The sequence below is a fragment of the Mytilus edulis genome, chromosome 7, assembly GCF_963676685.1.
Source record: "Mytilus edulis chromosome 7, xbMytEdul2.2, whole genome shotgun sequence".
In the NCBI taxonomy this organism is placed as follows: Eukaryota; Metazoa; Mollusca; class Bivalvia; order Mytilida; family Mytilidae; genus Mytilus; species Mytilus edulis.
The window spans coordinates 66765746-66786470 of record NC_092350.1 but is presented as its reverse complement, the minus strand read 5'-3'; the positions used below and the strand labels follow the sequence as shown (position 1 = coordinate 66786470).

The following is a 20725-nucleotide window of genomic DNA, read 5'->3' as shown; positions in this document are numbered from 1 at the left end:
TTGAATGAACAGGTATGTAAATGTTAAATATAGATTGTTTACCTTGTACACTTGAAGAATTGATCTCTATTTATAATCAATAAAACATAGAAAGGTTTAAACCGGACTTTCATATTTTACAAGTGTATGGGTTATTCAGTCCATAATTTAGTAAATCAGGGACTGTTAATTTAAATTAATCATTTTATATCAACTAAGTTTGAAAACTCTGTATTTCACTATAATAATTGTCTTCGGTAAATTTGATAATGTCAGAAATTCATAAACTACATAATTATTGAGTTAAAAAAAAGTTTTATATATTTCAAAGTATCATCGAATTATGTAACAATTTAGGCGTAAAAAGAAACGTATACAATGAATAATAATCAGTCATTGATATGCTTTAATTTTATTCAAAGTATTTTTCAAATTCATTTACAAAAACAATGCTCCAACAGATTATAATAAGAATGGCTGAACCAATTGTGTCCTATTCCCGATGTTTCTGTTTTAACCAAAATATCGGGAACAGTAGTATAAAGATACACATAAAGTTACAAACAAACGTGATACATGTAGAATGGCATGAATTCGAAAAGGCGGATGAGCATACAAAGAAGGATTTCATGTCCATGCAGTTTCCTTATAATTTGTTTATTACCTTATTTGTATCTTCTTACTGTTATTGATTTCCAATATTTGACTACTAGTTAATATAAAAAAAAAAAGATGTGGTATAGTTATCAAAGGTACCAGGATTATAATTTAGTACGCCAGACGCACGTTTCGTCTACATAAGACTCATCAGTGACGATCATATCAAAATATTTTTAAAGCCAAACAAGTACAAAGTTGAAGAGCATTGAGGATTCAAAATTCCCAAAAAATTGTGCCAAATACGGCTAAGGTAATCTATGCCTGGAATAAGAAAATCCTAAGTTTTTCGAAAAATTCAAAGTTTTGTAAACAGGAAATTTATAACAATAACCACATTATTGATATTCATGTCAACACCGAAGTGTTGACTACTGGGCTGGTGATACCCTCGGGGACGAAACATCCACCAGCAGTGGCATCGACCCAGTGGTAAATAGTTATCAAAAGTACCAGGATTATAATTTAGTACGCCAGACGCGCGTTTCGTCTACATAATACTCATCAGTGACGCTTATATCAAAATGTTTATAAAGCCAAACAAGTACAAAGTTGAAGAGCATTGAGGTATAATTGCCATTGAGACAACTCTTCACAAGAGACTAAATGCCACAGAAACTAACAACTATAGGTCATTGTACGGCCTCCAACAGTTAGAAAACCTTATACCGCTTTTTCAGTTATAACAGACCCCGAAATGACAGATGTAAAATAATTCAAACGAGAAAATTGACTAATCACTGTTTTTCAACTCTAAATAACATTTCATTGAAATAATTGAGTTTTCGTATAGTATATATGACAATGAATTCCTATATTTACGATATATCTGTTGCTTCAGACAAAACTGTAGAATGGTCAGTTAAAAATAAAGCTAAGCAGAAAAAAATCTCATCAACATGCAACATGTATGAAAAGAATACGACTAAAATAATCCTGAAGGATTTAGGTTAAGTATTTACCATTATTTTATGCTGGGCTTCAATTGAAATGACATTCAATCTCGGACGACACATTGCAGTAATTTTTTATTTAGTGCCTGTTGTAATATATTCTCGCGTGAAGATTTTTACGTCAAATGAATAAGAAAAGTTTTTCGCAGTTTCTATTATTTCATTTTTCTCGATTTTAGTTTCTCGAACAAGTTCCAACTTTAAAGTAGGTGTTTTGGTTTGGATATGTTGCTTGAGGTTGTTGTTGGTTGTTTGCTGTTATTTCTAATATCGAACAACCAAAGTGTTTAAAGAAAAAACCAAGATGACTGATAGCTGAGATCCAGGACCTACATTTAGGTTTAAAATTGCCATAATTCTGCAATATTATTAATTTTCACTTATCATTTTGGTGGAGTTTATTTTAAACATATCTATGATGACTATTGAATATAAACTGGTCACTAAGTAAATGTATGCAGCAATCTCACGGTGACATGATGGCTTAGATAACAGTTGATTTTGTTAATGTTTCCTGCCTTTAGTTAATTATTTAGTTTATATATATATATATACAAAAAGAGATGTGGAATGATTGTCAATGAGACAAATATGCACAAGAGACCATAAAAAACAGAAATTAACAACTATAGGTCACCGTTTGGACTACAACAATAAGCAAAGCCATACTGAATAGTCAGCTACAAAAAGTCTGGTATGAAATGTTTTCTGTGAATTCTATTTGTCTTAATTTTTCTCGTAAATAGATTTTTGTTGTGTTTTTATACTCGTATAAAGCAGATTTAAATCAGATCCTTCTTATTAAAAGACTTGAAATAAGGATATTACTAATACAAGAAGAACTGCGTTATGGCTTGATCTTGTCCTCAATATTGACACAGATTGACGAGTTCACACTAGAATTTATGCAATATTATTAATTTTCACTTATCATTTTGCTGGAGTTTATTTTAAACATATCTATGATGACTATTGAATATAAACTGGTCACTAAGTAAATGTATGCAGCAATCTCACGGTGACATGATGGTTTAGATAACAGTTGATTTTGTTAATGTTTCCTGCCTTTAGTTAATTATTTAGTTTATATATATATATATATATATATACAAAAAGAGATGTGGAATGATTGTCAATGAGACAAATATGCACAAGAGACCATAAAAAACAGAAATTAACAACTATAGGTCACCGTTTGGACTACAACAATAAGCAAAGCCATACTGAATAGTCAGCTACAAAAAGTCTGGTATGAAATGTTTTCTGTGAATTCTATTTGTCTTAATTTTTCTCGTAAATAGATTTTTGTTTTTATACTCGTATAAAGCAGATTTAAATCAGATCCTTCTTATTAAAAGACTTGAAATAAGGATATTACTAATACAAGAAGAACTGCGTTATGGCTTGATCATGTCCTCAATATTGACACAGATTGACGAGTTCACACTAGAATTTATGACAAACCGGATGATTTCAACTTACCAATTATCAATTTCCCATTTCTCAGCAGTAACATTCCCTCCTCTTCATGTTCTCCATCGGATGGTGTTTACATATCTCAATTGAAACGTTTATCTCGTGAATGTTCGAACTATATGTACATCATATACAGTAGTGTGCTCCTTATGCAGATAATACACCAACATAGTTATGAGGAGGGGGGGAAAACACTCCGTAAATTTTATGGTCATCATAAATTGGTTCTTCTATACTATGTGTCAGTGTCTAAACTAAGTAACGACATTTTTACTACGTTTTAGATTGTTGTTCATCATTTATGTTGTATGTCAGTATCTGCTAAGTACCGAACATGGCCTGTTAATGAATATGACTGATTGACAGAGTGGGAATTTGCACGACGTGACTCGGTATTTTGTACAACCAACTATCATGTGTACGGATTGATAGTTTAGTCTTAGATGCATGAATTTTTTTATAAGTTATTAGTGGGTTTGAACTAGGTGTCAGATAACTGCGAGTACTCTCAGATCTGTTCCTAGTGTCTTTTTGTTGTCGGGATGTACAAGTACCCGGCCACGTCCACTTGTGTTTTGTCCATCTGATGAGTTAAGCCTTTTTCAACTGATTTTTATATTTTTTCTTATGTTGTACTGTTATACCACTGTCCCAGGTTAGGAGGAGGGTTGGGATCCCGTCACATTATTTATGTGAGTGCCTGTCCCAAGTCAGGAGCCTGTAATTCAGTTGTTGTCGTTTGTTTTTGAGTCACATATTTGTTTTTCGTTCATTTTTTTTTAATTTAAATAAGGCCGTTTAATCATTAGTAAAATCAAAGATATTTTTACATTATGGAATATTCAACTAGATGATGAAAATTTAAAACATTTTATGCTTTTGAGAGATAGCAGTGGTCAATCGAACCAAACTTTACATGTAAATCTCTTTTTTATTTTGACAAAATGGTCCTTGTGGAAAATAAGAAACAAAATGAAATCATACATGATAACACATATGAAATCTGTACCCTGTTACTTATCGAATTATACATTAGACAAAGAGAAAATAAACACATTAATTAATTTTATACTATAAGTACATACCTCGCAGGAGATAACAGTCACAATTTTATGTGGTCTGGTTTTTTTTTATTTAATTTATATTGATTACGGTAATCCATGGTTATGTTATTTATAACTAGTATTACATTCTAGAAAGATATTTCTTTTTTCACTCAGTGTCATATAAAACAATATAAGTATTACTACATTTATACTATTTTTCTGATAATACAGTGCACTTTTCAGCCTCCTACTTCCCGGACAGTTGGTTTAAATGTAAACGGGAATCCACAGTTTGCATCCTGGGCAACTGAGGAAATTGTAAACAGGAAATATTTGTAATAAACAAGTATTAATATAAAAATAAAAAATGCGAAGAAAAAAAAAAGAAGGCCGTTTGTTTTCTCGTTTGAATTGTTTTACATTGTCATATCGGGGCCTTTTATAGCTGACTATGCGGTATGTGCTTTGCTTTGTTGAATGCCGTACGGTGACCTATAGTTGTTAATGTCTGTGTCATGTTGGTCTCTTATGGACAGTTGTCTCATTGGCAATCATACCACATCTTCTTTTTTATAATTATTAGGAAAATCTAGAGGGAATCGATTCCTGCCATACTTTCAATGGCTTATATCTGAAAAACAAGGAAACGCACCTTTAACTTTGTTCTGCATTTTTGTTCTGTTATTTAGATATGATTAATGTATAACAGTCTTTTAAAAAGCATGTTATTTGAAGTAAAATATTTGAAATCCAAAGCTTATATAAAAGATGAAGTGCCATAATCCAAAAGGTCAAAGAAGTATAGCCAAATCCGTGAAAGGAATCAGAGCTTTGCATGAGGGAGATACATTCCTTAATTTATAATAATTTCTAACCTTAAGTAACAGCAAATTTAAGTAACTCATAAAATCCGCATTTTTATACCAGTACCGAAGTACTGGCTACTGGGCTGGTGATACCCTAGGGGACTAACAGTCCACCAGCAGAGGCATCGACCCAGTGGTAGTAATTACATTAACGGTACCAATTTTCCTGCACCAGATGCGCATTTCGACAAAATATGTCTCTTCAGTGATAGTCGTGGCCAAAATATTTGAAATCCAAAGCTTATATAAAAGACGAAGAGCTATAATCCAAAAGGTCCAAGAAGTATAGACAAATCCGTGAAAGGAATCAGAGCTTTGCATGAGGGAGATACATTCCTTAATTTATAATAATTTCTAGCCTTTGGTAACAGCAAATTTAAATAACTAAAAAAGTCCGTATTTCATACCAGTACCGAAGTACTGGCTACTGGGCTGGTGATACCCTCGTTGACTAACATCAAAGGGACAAAATTAAATATCACTCTTGTGTTATGGAAAAGTGAATGCAACATCGATTTGAAGCAACGACATAGTAAGAACAAATGAATATCTACAGGTCATTCTATAATATTTTTTTAAAACAAAACATTCCAATGTTGCACAATAAATATGAAGCATATTAAATAACAAAAAACACATTTATCTTTAACATACACAACTAAGAAATTACAAAACAGTCTCCCTTTGATAAAATGGCATAAGTAACAAAAAGACAATTAATGGTACGAATTATCTGCACGAGTTATCAATTAGAGATTATAATTCTATATATTTGGTAGCAATGTCTTTCTGTCGACTTTTTACTTGAAGATGTCTTCAATTACACACGCCGACATTGACTTTTTTCATACATCACTCAGACTTATGACACAAATAATGTAAATTTGCAAAAACTATATTGGTAAAGAAATACATAGTTGACTTTATCATACGTATAGAGATTATAGTTTGTCAATGCATGAAACTATGCAATTTGATACTATGCCACATCTTATCCGCGGTATATGACATATCTTATTGGCGGTATATGATAATATTTATATTTCCTATTTAACTTGTACTCATTATGTTTCACATGTGTAACGTGCCTTTAAAACTTCAAAATTACTTTATATAGTTTGAATTGAAAAACAATTGCACGTTAAATTGATTAACGTTACTTATCGATCTGAGCGCTTTTCATCGTGTAATATTTAGTCGCTATAAGATATACTGTTGAGGAGGGCATTAGACAAAACGAATCATAGTATATATATAGGTGATCTAAATAAAGTTTTCGTACTAAACCTACCGAAATGTATCAGTGATAAACTAACATGACCAAATATTAATTGTCTGATCTTTTATAATAACAATGCTACTCATTTTAATTCCCGAACTGGTTTGTTGTCCTTTTATACCCAATATTATAAACAGATTCCATTTCAATTAGACCTATCAATAGAGACATGATTGATTATACAAGCACTTACATTACAGTCAAAAGCGGGTTTAGTAACTCGAAAGTTTCAAACGTACAATATGGAACTATAAAAGAGGGGATTATAATTTAATGAAACAGATGGTTTCAGAGGTCGAATGGAATAAATTACTTTAAAATGATATTAGCGTCCATGAATCTAGCAGTATATTTATGCACGAATTTATAAAAGTGACGGAATCTTGTATTCCCAAAAAAAGAAGAAATCATTTGATCTAATAATAATTTCAGCTTTAATTCAAGTCTGTGTAAAGAAATGAGAAAACGAGCGGTTTTGAAAAACATTTAAAAAATATCAAAGCACTCCTAAAGGAAATTTAAAAACACAAGAAATCGAGTGAATTATTTAATGAAACAAATTAACAAAACTTTTAATGAAAATATTAATAAAAACTTAAATGAGCTAAACAAGTAAGTAGTAGAGTTAGTCATAAACTCATTATTAAGAAGACAGACAGATCTTCTTATGATATTCCGTCGTGGCAAAAAAAAATTATTCCGAATTCTCTTATGATGCAAAAGAAATAGTTAATATTTTAAATAAATATTTCTGTTAAATAGCTAGCTTAGATGACGAAAACAAAAAAAATGCCTGACTTCGATGATAGAGGTAATAAAGTTTTGTCAGAAATTACTGTAACTGAAGAAGAAATTGAAGATATTATTTCTACTTTGGATCCAAATAAAGTTGTTTGCCCAGACAAAATCAGTATTAGAATGATGATAACTGTAAAACACAAAAAGGATATTATACTGCAATCAGCTATTTTACTATACAGATAAAGCTATACGTATAAACGTTAGCTTTATACGTCAATGACCTCAACTCACCTATAAGCCCCGCCTACTTACAACGTCACGTCACAACCATGACAACGTGTAGTAACAATGGTCAAACTTTTATGAATTTAAACCTGTTATGTCTTCAAATTGGTAATTTATATACCATGTTTATTAAATGCTATTAATTAAATTCATTTTCCCTTTCTAATTCCGTAAATTGTCAATGCTTACCGCCTAAACTACGCTCATAGGGAAATACCCCAAAATGGTACCCCAAGGGGGAAATTCCAAACACTTTTTTTTTAATAATATTTGTTTCATATTTTTATTATTTTTTTAGTATTTTATCGATTTCAGTATAAAAACAATATACGTATAGTGTCTTGAAATATGAAATTTATTTCTGTTCGGCACGAAACGGGAAAATGCTCGGTAGAACCTCGCATTTTCCCGTTTCTAAGCCTCATACAAATAAATTTCATATTTCAAGACACTATACGTATATTGTCTAATTGCACTGCTCTTATGTATTCTGTTGAATAACTCGCTCTCTAAAAAATACTTTATAAAGATTGGAAATTAACAGATGTTATTCCATTATTTTAAAATGGAGATAAGTCAATGCCGTCTTATTAAAGACCAGTTTCATTTCTTTCTTGTGTGACCAAGGTACCAGGAAAAACATTGAACATATGTTAAATCATTTAGTTTCTAAAAAAACTTTTGTTTAAATTCTAGTTGTTTTCATACCCCGCTTTTCTACTTTTCATCAACTAATTAAGATGTACCATTCTATTGTGTACGCTTAAGACAATAAATTTTATACAAGTTTGCTGATGTCAGTAAGGCATTCGATTGAGTCTGGATAAGGGCCTACTTCTTAAATTAGAAAGATAAAATATAAAAGGAAAGTTGTTATAATGGTTTTCAACTTATTTAACTAATAAAACCCAGAGGGTACTATTAAAAGAGGAAACTTCCGATATAGGCAATCTTAAAGCTGGTACTCCGCAAGGCTCGTTACTGGGTCCCTTTAAGCTTCAATCCATGATCAATATCGATTAATGAATTACTAAAACCTGGGCAAATAATTTGACAGTGAAATCTAATCCAAATGAAACTAACATCATACTGTTTAGTATCAAAAATTCAAAAACATTTAGGTTTACTTATTAGTAGTGACTGCAAGTTGACCAAGCAAATAGACGACTTTATAGAGAATGTATCAAAACAATTTAATGTTCTTAGACGTATGAAATTCCGATAAAAAGAGAATTTTTAAAGAAAAAAAAACATATTAACTTTTATTGTGCCCGTTCTTCTGGAGTTACTTTTCAAAATGGCGACTCAGATCCCCTTTCGATTTTTTCAGTATACAGATAAGGATGGTAAACTGCAAATTGCTAGAAAAACAACAAAACATTTCCTTGCTTACGGAGTCCCTATAATCATAACGCATCTTCTTATTTTTATATGATATGCAAAGGCAACCAATGCAAGATATCGATGTTGAACACGTTCATTGTGTGTGTCGGAGATTAATACTAGCATGAGTACAAACTCTCCTTTTTTGTATCTCAAAGACAACATTTACAGTTAAAAAGGCGACCAATACCGAAGATAATACAATCATAAATCAAAATATCGACATAATCAGACAAAACCTAGACCAAAATTGATTCAAAACTGATAGACAAACTATTTACTTACTTAATCAAACTTTAAAGACTGAGAAAAAAAACCAATCATATTTTTAAATAGATCTCATGTGCACCTGAGGTCTTCCTTATGGCTAAAGCATTAAACATTAAATCAATTTGAACAAGGTGTTTATATGAGATATTTGTATCAACTATTAGTAAGTCGTTAGTATTACAATCCACAATTGTTCTAATTTTTTCCAGTAACATGCTGATGGAGAAAATTTGTGATACAAAATTATCCATACATTTTGTTTTTGCAACATTATATATATCCAATTACCTTCTACAACTAAAATGAAAGAAAATGCATATCATTATAACTAACATAATATAAGTTTTGTCCTTCCTGATCTTAATAAGGAAAACATGCTAAACTTTAGAAATCTTTATCAACATTGCAATATGTTGCAGCGCTTGATTATACATTATATTTGGCGATTGGTTCAATAACAGGCCATTTTGTTTTGGCAAGTAAGAAGACTTTTTTGAAATTGTACTGGTGTTAATTGATTTATGGAGGGAGAAATCAACCATATTCATTGTCTCACGTAGCGCAGGACAACGTAAAGACTTACGTGATCAACTGGTGAAGCAATTTTTTTTTTCGATTTGGTATGATGTTTTCCTCAAAATACTTGCATGTTATATTTAATATATTAATAAATCATAAAACACAAAGGTGAAGATTAAAATATAACCGTTCTCCGATGAGAAACCCCAGATGATATTCTGATATAAATATTAATCAGAGAGTAAACATATGTACTCTGTAAATTTCGTAGATAAATGTGCTGCATAAATGCTATGACTTAATGAACATAAAACCATTTTTTATCATTGGGCTTATAAGCAATAAATCGTCCTCTGTAGTATCTGTATTCTACGTCTTGTTTGTCATCATCTAATTGTTGGGATTTTTTTCCTCAACTTTTTCATCGGACATTTTGTGAGATATCCTTGCCATTGTCTTTCTTCACAATATGTTCTCTCTGTTTTCCTTTTGAATTGATTATTGAATTTTCTTCAATTGGATTAGGTAACTTGGTCAAACTTTCATCAATTCTGAAAGGTATGTGTCTACTTGCATTCTGCCACCTGTGAGGAACATTAATAAAAATTCGTTTATCGACAAATCATACCAACGACATGTTTTCACGTGATAAAAAAGTAAAATAACAAAATAATCTATTTCTCTGGATTTTCAAAACGGAAATTCCCTTAACAAATGGCAATATAAAAACTAACATACAATAAACGAAAAGAAAACAACTGTCACTTTCCAGCTTTAGTACAGGAATATCCTTATGTATAATACGGTGGATTAAAGCTGATTTATAGCTGGCTTAACGTCTCACTTGTATTGCTGTCATATAGCTTTCCAATATATTGGCATCAATGTGTGAGTAAAAATTTCTAAAATAGGGGTACAGCAGTCAACCATGTGTTACAATCCTAACCACTTTATACAAAAAAAAACTTTCTAATTAAAGAAAAACAAATGGACACTCTATTGTAAAAGCAAATAGACAAAAATGAAAGACAAGAAAACAAAAATTATCATAGCATGATAACACCTTTGGCAAAATGTATAAATACATAGCCACGGCAACAGAATATACCAAAAATGGACTAAAAAATAAAGGTTTAAATATATAAATAAAAATTAAAAGAAAGAATACTAAAAAAAGTCATAAAGAACAATACTTTAAGGCTGTCATGTATTATGTGAAGTTGATACGGAATATTTAAAATCAACTAGGTCTTGGTATCTTCCGATGAACTTGTTTTTAAAAGGACGCTATGTTCTTTGACATAACCCCAGTTCATCAACTTTCTGCCAAGGGGCTATTGACGATTTTTAAAATCGGAGTACCAGCTGCATGCTCTTAAATACCGAATGATTGAATGAATGGGAAATGTATATTCAATATGCAGGTGAAACTGATATACTGCTGCTATGGTGGAGGAAATTTATATTTCAACATTAAAATTGCCTCGTTTCTGACAGATTCTAGCACTGAGATGACCACTGATGTTAATGTCGAGGTATCAGTCTAAAGATGAAGCGGGAGAAAGACGTGTCTGTTGTTTCTTTATTTTGATAATTGTTTCTCGAAGATATATTAAATGTTTAATGGAACCCAATCAGAACAAGCATGTGTCCTCAGTACACGAATGCCCCACTCGCTCTATCATTTTCTATGTTCAGTGGACCGTGAAATTGGGGTAAAATCTCTAATTTGGCATTAAAATTAGAAAGATCATATCATAGGGAACATGTGTACCAAGTTTGAAGTCGATTGGACTTCAACTTCATCAAAAACTACCTCGACCAAAAACTTTAACCTGAAGCGGGACAGACGGACGGACGAACGAACGGACAGACGGACGGACGAACGGACGGACAGACGGACGGACGAACGGACGGACGGACGGACGGACGAACGGACGGACGGACGGACGGACGGACGGACGGACGGACGCAAAGACCAGAAAACATAATGCCCCTCTACTATCGTAGGTGGGGCATACAAATGTCGGTTGTTAATGGAAATAACATCATCAATATATCTGAACGTGAAATTAAATTATCCTGTTTTTTATCATCTTTTTAAAATAAGTGTCAGCAGTGTCAGAAACTCCAACTCATATGAGTATTAGAAGAGGTCCTCATATTTTTGTTTGTTTCTTATGTTGTTGGTCAAATAGGAATTCCGACGATAAACATCTATCTTTCTCACTTATATCGCACATAGCTTTCAATTATATTGACAATAAAAAGACGTAATAGGTAAATATTGTTTTTAAAAATGGGATACAGCAGTCAATCATATGTTACAATCCAAATCCAAATGTACAAAAATAACTATTCAAACAAAGAAAAACAAAAAATGACAAATAGACACTATATTGCCAAAGTTCATAAGCAAAAATAAAAGACAAGAATACAGAAATTACCACAGCATAATAACAGAATGGCGGGATGTAAAAATATCTAGCCGCGCCAAAAGAATATACCAAAAATGGACTAAAGAGTAAAGATTAAATTATACAAATTTAAATAAAATCAAAGAACAATATAAAATGTCATAAAGATGATACAAAATACATCTTGTATTATGTGAAGTTGAAACGAAATATCTATTATCTAGGTCTGGGTATCTTCCGTTGAACATTTTAAGAAAATGGACAATACGTGCTTTGAAAGATATAATCCCGGTTCATCAACTTTCTGCCCAGGTGCTGTTGACGATTTGTAAAGTCGAAGTAGCAGCTGCATGCTTTTGAATACCAAATGAGTGAATGAATGGAAAATTTATATCACATATGCAGGTGAAGGTGGTATATTGCAGCTACAGTTGTGGAAATTATAACTTCAAAATTGAAATCGTCCCGTTTATCACATATTCTGGTGCTGAGATGACCAGCGATGTCAAATTCCAGGTATAAGTTTATAGATGAAGCAGCGAAAGCCGTGTCTGTTGTTTCTTTAATTTGATAATTGTTCCTAGAAAATATATTAATGGAACACAATCAGAAAATGTTCGGTTGTAAATGGAAGGAACATCATTAATATATCTGAATGAGAAATTAAATGATCCGGTTTTTTTTATCTTCTTGTTATTGATAAGTGTCTGAAGAAACTCCGGATCATATGAATAAAAGGAGAAGTCGACAAAGAGAGGCGTACAGTTCGGTCTCATAGGAATGCCGACGATTTGATGAGAACATTTACCTCTAAATTCAACAAGTATGTTGTCAATAATAAACTTCATTATACATGTACTCATCACTTATTCTTCTGTGCAGCAAGATTTATCTTTTTGTCAATTGCAGCAAAATATTCCGTATCACAAAGCAATAAATTATTGGCATGTGCTACCATTTCTATATTGAAAATCTATTTTAAGTTATTTTCAATTTGACATGAGGAATGGTGGTATACAGGGATGAAAAATCAAAAGTTCGGATATAACTAATTTCGATAGTTTTGATAGAAGATGTAATACGTTTGAATTTGATAATACTAATCATACATATGACGGTTATACATTATGTTTCATTGAATAAAGTTGACTCAGATATATCTTAAATACAAGAAACCATCCTCAAGTTTTATAATACAAAAAAAATCATGAAAACATTTACATGATTTATTTATCTTCATAAACTTCAGTAAGATCCTAATCACATGAAATATATTTTACAGTCCAAACCTTACTGTAATGAACTTAGAAATGATTAAAATAACAGGATTATTTAGATACTTATGAATGCAACCTAGCATTTTGCCCGTATTGTACGATTTACATATAAGAACAAATTTTTTTAAGCTTTTTCTGTGGGAGCAAGAACATTTTCTTTACAAAGAAACCGTCTAATGTTTATATAACTTCAGACAAATTGAACGGTAAATAGACAGCTGATAACAATCTGGCAATTACCTAACATAAACCATGCTTATTTAGTTACCTTTATCATAACTTTTGTTTTAAACCAATAACAGATATATTACCAACGAAATGCACTGCTTTCACGGTTATCGTAATTTGAACTTTTATTTTGAAGCTTATTTTGTTTCTATGAGGTGTACAATTAATTTTTGCATTGAAACAACAGATAGTTTGCATTTAGAACAATTGACATGTTATATACAATCCTGGCTTGACTTAAACCATGGTAAAAAAAGTGACTTTCATTTACAAAATATGACAGTAGTTTGCCATTCGTTTGATGTGTTTTATTATTTGATTTTGCCACTTTATTAAGGAATTTCCCACGGAGTTCAGTATTTTTGTGATTTTACATTTGTTTTTGTGTGTTTAGTGTTATCTCCTAACTGAACCCACAAGATGAAGTAAAACTACCTCTAATTACAAAAACTTTCAATTATAGAGAATAACGAGCCAACACCGGTCATCTGGATATATGTTTATTGTTAATCTCAATAGTTGAGAAAAAGTAAGCCGGGTTTGATATACAAAATCTTAAAAAATAAGAAGGAGTGAGTGCTTGATAGCATGTTTAAGGATTTAACCCCCTCAGGCATAGTTAACTCTAGATAATTTGGTTATATTTTAGTTATTCTTGTCATATAGCTCCTCAACGGTTTCGGTACTTATACATCCTCGGATTTCAGATGTTTGGTTTTGACCGTTCCTGGTGAAGGTAAATCCAGAAAAGCGCCTCGGACGCATGAAACTATTAAACGTTGTTTCCAAGTTTTTAACCATGTCGTATTTCGTTTTTGTCTGTTGTTAGTCAGTAGCCTGTAATTCAGAGGTTGTGGGCAATTTCTGCCCGTCATATATCTTTTTTTATGACTGTTTTTTTTATAATATAAGACTGTTGTTCTCCTTAATTGTACTGTCTTATATTTTGCTACAATGGAACTTTAACAGCTTACTATAAGAAACGAGATATGCTTATTGTTGAAGGTCATACGGTTACCGTTATATGATTTGATCTACACCGTTTTGTTATCAGGGTGGATGCTTGCCTCATTGTCAACGATATTAGATATTTTATTTTTTATTTAGTATCCTTTATGCAGAATTTAATACTTTGAATGATTTTCAACATGTTGTCAAAGTTATTGTTTGATTCATCCCGATAAAAAAAAACTCGATTTAAGAAGACTTAATTAATCTTACAAGTACAGGATAGAATGTCACCAATGTTAAATAGCAGTTTGTTCCTATAAAGATTGCATATCACTCATTATGGTTGAGTATTTTGTAATAAATATCTTTCGAATATGTGTTTAAAAACTATTTACATCATCACAATCAATTACATAGGAAACCAAATTGAAATCGATCACATCCTTTAGTTTAATTTTTTATTAGTTAAGGATCAACATTAAGCTTAAATAAAAATGATAAAAAATAGATGAGTATTGGCTTCTTTTCTATGTTTCAATAAGTTCGGGTTTTGTATTTATATATGTCTTGCGGTTATTTAGGTATTGACATTTGTCTTTTTTTTAGGATTTCATAACAATGATAAAAAATCAGAAATATTTTTTTTAAACTGCTATACTTTACATAAAAAATTAGGTCAGGTGACTGTAGATATTCAAGCAGAATCGTACAAACATGAACTTTTTTTACGTACTTTGTAAAGTCCAAATACTTCTTTCTACCTTGTATTTCTTCTCTATCTTCTCGATTTTCTAATTTTCTTTCATCTAGTCCACATGGTTTAGCTTTTTCATCCTTCAATTCTTGCTTAAGTGTTTGCATAGCTTTTCTGTTTTCAGTTAGGAGTCTGAAATTTAGAAAATCATAAATATTGACCTTAAACATCCATCTTTCTTAAAAGTCTTAGGTTGCGTTAGGTATCCATTTACATTTGAAACTGGAAAGTTAAGTTCTTCAGAAGATGATGTAGCTGAAGAAATCATACAACTCAATAAAACAATTCTGTCACGATTGGCTTTCGATCGGGTTGATATTTAAAGAATGTATTAAAAAGTTTGGCAAAAAAGAGCATAAAAAAAGGAAATTGATCTGATTTATTAGTCGGTGATAGAAAACCCCAAATCAGACTATTGTCTTTTACGATTGCGATCGTTTTATTGTTTTGTCGGGGTTTTTTTTCTTTAACAAAAAGATCTGCCATGACTAATAAGATTGAAGTCACGCTTTTGAATATCGATATCTAAATTTTATTCTACAGCCATTTTATCAAACACATGGATGACAGACGACACTAATTGCTCGCCGCCGACAAGCACAAACAAAGGTATACAGTCCCGTAAAATACAATAAACAGGCTAAATTATGTCCTACATTTCCGGTAACCAGAAATAGCAAATAGAGGTATATAACACAAGTCAAAACTGTGTTTTACTGTGTTCCTTTTATTGAAAATTAATTGTCTATAACTTTTGAATTGAAATAGATCTATTTATAATCAATATATAGTAGGTGCATTGTAGAACAAGAAATAAAATGAAGATATCTAAAGTATTAATAGGACGTCATATAATTGTTTTGTTTTTCTTAGATAACATATTAATATATATTACTGTTCTATGTCCAGTTCCCTTTCGTCCAACCTCTTCTGTAATTTGTTCTTCTCCATTTCTAGATCTTTTGATTTAGATTTCTGTTTCATCAATTCCGTTGTTAGCTCATCAACTTGATTCTTTTTTTCAATTAGAATACTAAAAGTAAATTCTTTAGATGTAATGCTAATCGTAAATCTGGAGTACCGTGCAATTTATTAAATAACGAACTTTATATGAACTTCAAATCATACTTATATGATGTCGGTGAATATAATATACACCTCAATAAAACAGTTAACTTGATTCAGTTATGATTGGCTTTTCAGTAGATGTTCATTATATAAAATACAAGGTTAGCTTAAAGAGCACCAAAAAAACGGAAAATGGATATCATTTATTTGTAGGTGTTTAAACCCAGTACACAGACTGATATCGTTTTACAATTTCGTATGCAATATGTTTATTTCGTTTTCTTTTTTTTTTTTTTTTTTATTTAGGATAAAATAACGCCCAATATTTGAGCAATTGAAATTTCAATTAGTCGTTAAAAAGAAAAGTACAGGAATTATCCTATTCAGGCAGAGGTGTAGATAACAATGGGTAAACCCAAATTAAAGGGTAGCTACTCCGTCTCAGAAGCACATTAATATCGCAATCAATTAGATCTTATGTGCGCGTACTCTATGAAAAAGTCAATTACAGATAATATCAGCCTTTCGTTTTCCTTGTAACAATGTATAACGCTTTGTGATGTCCGGGTGAAGTATGTTTTTTAATGCTAGCAAAGGAGGTTATTTGCTTTCTTTTCAATGCTATTCAACTTTGTACTTGTTTGACTTTATAAATATTTTGATATGAGCGTCACTGATGAGTCTTATGTAGACGAAACGCGCGTATGGCGTATTAAATTATAATCCTGGTACCTTTGATAACTATTGATTAAAAGTGTGTTTGTTTCGAAATACATGTTGGTTGCTTTTCAGATCTGGTCTACGACATTTTGTTTGTTTTTGTTGGAAGTTTGGGACTGTTGGTGTCGCATGAATATCATATATTGCTCCAGCCATTACTGATACAGGGTAATATAGGTTAATTTCGAAAATAAAATAAACAATTTGGGGGAGGGTTGCTTCTGCTGCTCCTGTCATGTTTATTTCATTATTTTGAGGATGATTTCTGTTGCTGCCTAGGAAATTGTGAATATGCTTTTTAATAGGAGCAATTTCTCGAAAATTTTGTCAATTTTAGCATTGACTTTCCTTGTCAATGGAATATCTTCTAATTTTCTACACCTCATAGAAGATAAATTCAACTATACTGACCAAAGGTGACGGTAACTGGTCCTCGACCACTAAAATAGATGTTTGATAAAAAATGGCAAATAATATTTAACATTATTTTATGTTTATACTTTGTATGGTTATTTTTCAATTTGAAGTAGTTTGGGGTTCCATCAGTTTTTTTAAAGTTGAACAAATCTTACCCAATGGTGAATTTCTGTTGTATTTCTTCTATCACTGAATTGACAAAATCTTCCAGTTGAAATGCATCTAATGTTTTTGGTTTTATCATCTCTGGTATTTCTTCTAAATTATCTAAATCTTTCTGAAGAGATTTCTTTGTAGACAGAAATGTTACATCATGTTTTTCTTGAAGAATATTTTCAAATTGTGTGCATGTTTTAGTGTAACTGTCTTGAAGACATTCAAGATGAGCCGAAAATTCAAGAATTGGTTCATTTTCTGACTGACAAAAATCACTCGTTTTTGTTTTGCTTATTTTTGTTGTATGATTTATAATTTGCTGAAATTCGTTTGATGTCGTAGAAATCATTCCAATAAAGTTTTCACAATCCAATTGCAACTTTGGTATTTGAGCTGTTCTGATTTCTTTCAACATGTCGGAAGTCACATTTACTTTCGATTTTAAATCTTCTATGATATTTCTTGTAATTTCACGTGAAGTCTCCGAAGCATCCTTAATTTTACCTAATTTGTGTCCATTATGAATAGAAAGGATGCATTCGTTGCAGATCAAACAATCACAATCCAAGCAAACTGAAAAGAATTCCGTTTTATGTGTCGTGCAAACAGGTTTCGGTTTGAAAATACCACGACCTTCACTATGTGAATCTATTACCACATGTCCTTTGGTCAATGGAATTCTATCATGAAATGTACGACATTGCATACACAATATTTTTTCACAATCGTGACAAAATAAAGTTCCTATTTGATCATAACACATAGAACATTTCTCATATGACAACTGTGCTTCCGACATTTTGTTTGAGAAGAAAGATTAAAGTTAAATATAGATTGTGGACAGGTAGATATTAAAAATGTTGAAGTCAATCGATCCAATGCATGAGTTCAATGATATGAAATGAATACAAATTGATTTTGTATGACGATTAAATTGTAAGATGTCAAACATCCGTGGTAATAGAGAAAATAAAAAATGTGAGTAATTCATGAATGAATTGCAAATGTAAACAAAATAAATGCAAACTTATTTGTGTTTTTGCGAAAAGAATTTTTAATCAATACTAAATAATATGGACATAAGTTTTTTTGAAATGATGTATTATCAGATAAGTATTTTATTTGAAACTTTAATCAGCAATAAAAAAGGATATTGTGTTACGAATTATGTTTTATTTTTAATTTATCGCCTTCAAACATAGCTCTGGTATCAATCAAAGCTTGTCAAATATATCGGTGCAGTTTAGTTTGTATCAACTCTTCGGCGAAAGTACATGGATCTTGGTTTCTCTAGCAGTTCGAAGGAACAGATTTGCCAATTCAACGACCTAGTTTGCATGTTTTGTGTACGTTAAACATGTACCATTCCAGCAGAATACCTGTGATGTTTGGCACGGGTTTAAGGAGAAAATGAATTAAAAACAAAACCATGAAATCATTTAGAAGGCCACACTGCATATCTCACAATCGGCCCCAATAAAGGGTAAAAATAACGTTATTCATATTCAGCTGTCCACGAGTGTTTTGCTGTTTTAATATGTTCACAACTAAACGAGTGAGAATTAGATGTTGCTTGATATTATTTCGGGTTATTTAATTCGAATACAATAATAAAATGTTAAAGGTTTAAAAAAAAGGAATTTTCCTTATCAAATGGCAAAATCACAAGATTAAACATATCAAACGAATAGATAACAACTGTCATATTCCTGACTTGGTACAGGATTTTTTTTATGTTGAAAATTAGGGGATTTCACCTCGTTTTATAGGTAGCAAACCCGTCACTTGTATGACTGTATTGACAACGATATAAACAGACATAATAAGTAAAAATGTCAAAAATACCAACAGGTAGAGGTACAGCAGTCAACATTATGTTATAATCCTAATCACTATTATAAAACAATCTAATATGCAAACAAAAAACAAGCAAATGGGATATAGACAAAGCACATTCGCAAACATGAAAGATAAGAATAGACAAAGGAGTAGGTTCAGTAAGACCCCTTTTTGGCCCAAAAATATAGCAGTTTTACAAAAGTATGAAAATGTATTCTTTTAGCTATTTACTGGAAAGTAGAATGCTTCTGCTACAGAAATATGGGCTGGTTTTTTTTACAAACAATGCACATATATCGGGTACTAGCATCATTAAGTCATGCTAAATTACTGAAATCTTCACAATTTGAGCATTGTAGTTAATTTTTAAACGGTCTCCGTCTAAAACGAAAGTGGCCGCATTCGTGTTCATTCATAATATTTAAATGTAAGGTGTATTTGATGATAATACATGACATATATAAAGGTTGTGGATGAACACGGATGCGGCCACTTTCATTTTTGACAAAAAACATCTGAAAAGTGACGTTTTTTGGCATATTTGATAGATTTTTCATAGTTAAGCTTGAATCGGAGCGTTTTTAATTACTAAATCAGTTAAAATTCTTTACAGAAACTAATTGAATCAATTTAAATAGACACTTACGTGTTTAAAAAGTGTCCAAAATCTTTCGTTCGATGAACGTGAAATTTGAGGCTAAAATCGGCCCTTACCGGACCTACTCCTTTATATATGTTTAAGTACCGAGCCACGTCAAATGGATTTTACCAAAAACAAACTAAACGGTAAAAGTAATTATAAATAATTAAATAGAATAACGAGAGTTGATATAAAACGATATGTCGTAACATCGTCATGATGCTGGTTATGCAAATCAAAACTAGTTACTTTTGCATCCCTTAGTATCATACTCCGTGCATGCTACACATAATATGATACTGTGAAAGTACTTTTATTCGCTGGAAACCAATTTTCGTGGTTTTCGTGGTTTTCGTGGTTGACTCTATTCATAAATTTAAGTGTCCAAAAAAATTTAACGACTGATGTCCAAATATAGACGTACACGATCTAAATTAACTACATGTATACGGTCCATATTAGATATAGAATTTAGAAATATCGGCAAATGCTCTTACAACTACAGGCAGGACCTAACCCATTTAATCATTTAAAGGCCTAAACTGCACACTTTTAATTTATAAATTCATAACAAAATGATTGACGAAAGTCAGATCTATTTTCGGTGATGATTATAATGAAGTGTTCATTCTATATCCTCATAATTCTCCTACGTAAAATAACAATTTCTTATTGGGCTTGCTTTTGATAAGAATTTATTTTACAATTCAAGGTACATTTATAACAATTGTTTATGTAACTGTTTTCTAAAAGTGACATTGGTATGGTCCATTTAACACCTTTGATTGTATCTAATCTGTTGAT

At 31.3% G+C, this 20725-nt stretch overlaps 1 protein-coding gene across 1 annotated transcript; it reads right to left on the bottom strand.

Moving 5' to 3' along the window:
• Nucleotides 1-9875: 9875 nt before the first annotated feature.
• LOC139483349 (paramyosin-like) lies at nucleotides 9876-18241 on the bottom strand. The gene is made up of 4 exons (XM_071267373.1): nucleotides 17442-18241; nucleotides 15977-16114; nucleotides 15061-15213; nucleotides 9876-10038 (listed from the first exon to the last, which is right to left on the bottom strand). The coding sequence occupies exons 1-4, from the start codon at nucleotides 18239-18241 to the stop codon at nucleotides 9876-9878; spliced, it is 1254 nt and encodes a 417-aa protein (XP_071123474.1).
• Between the last annotated feature and the right edge of the window lie 2484 nt (nucleotides 18242-20725).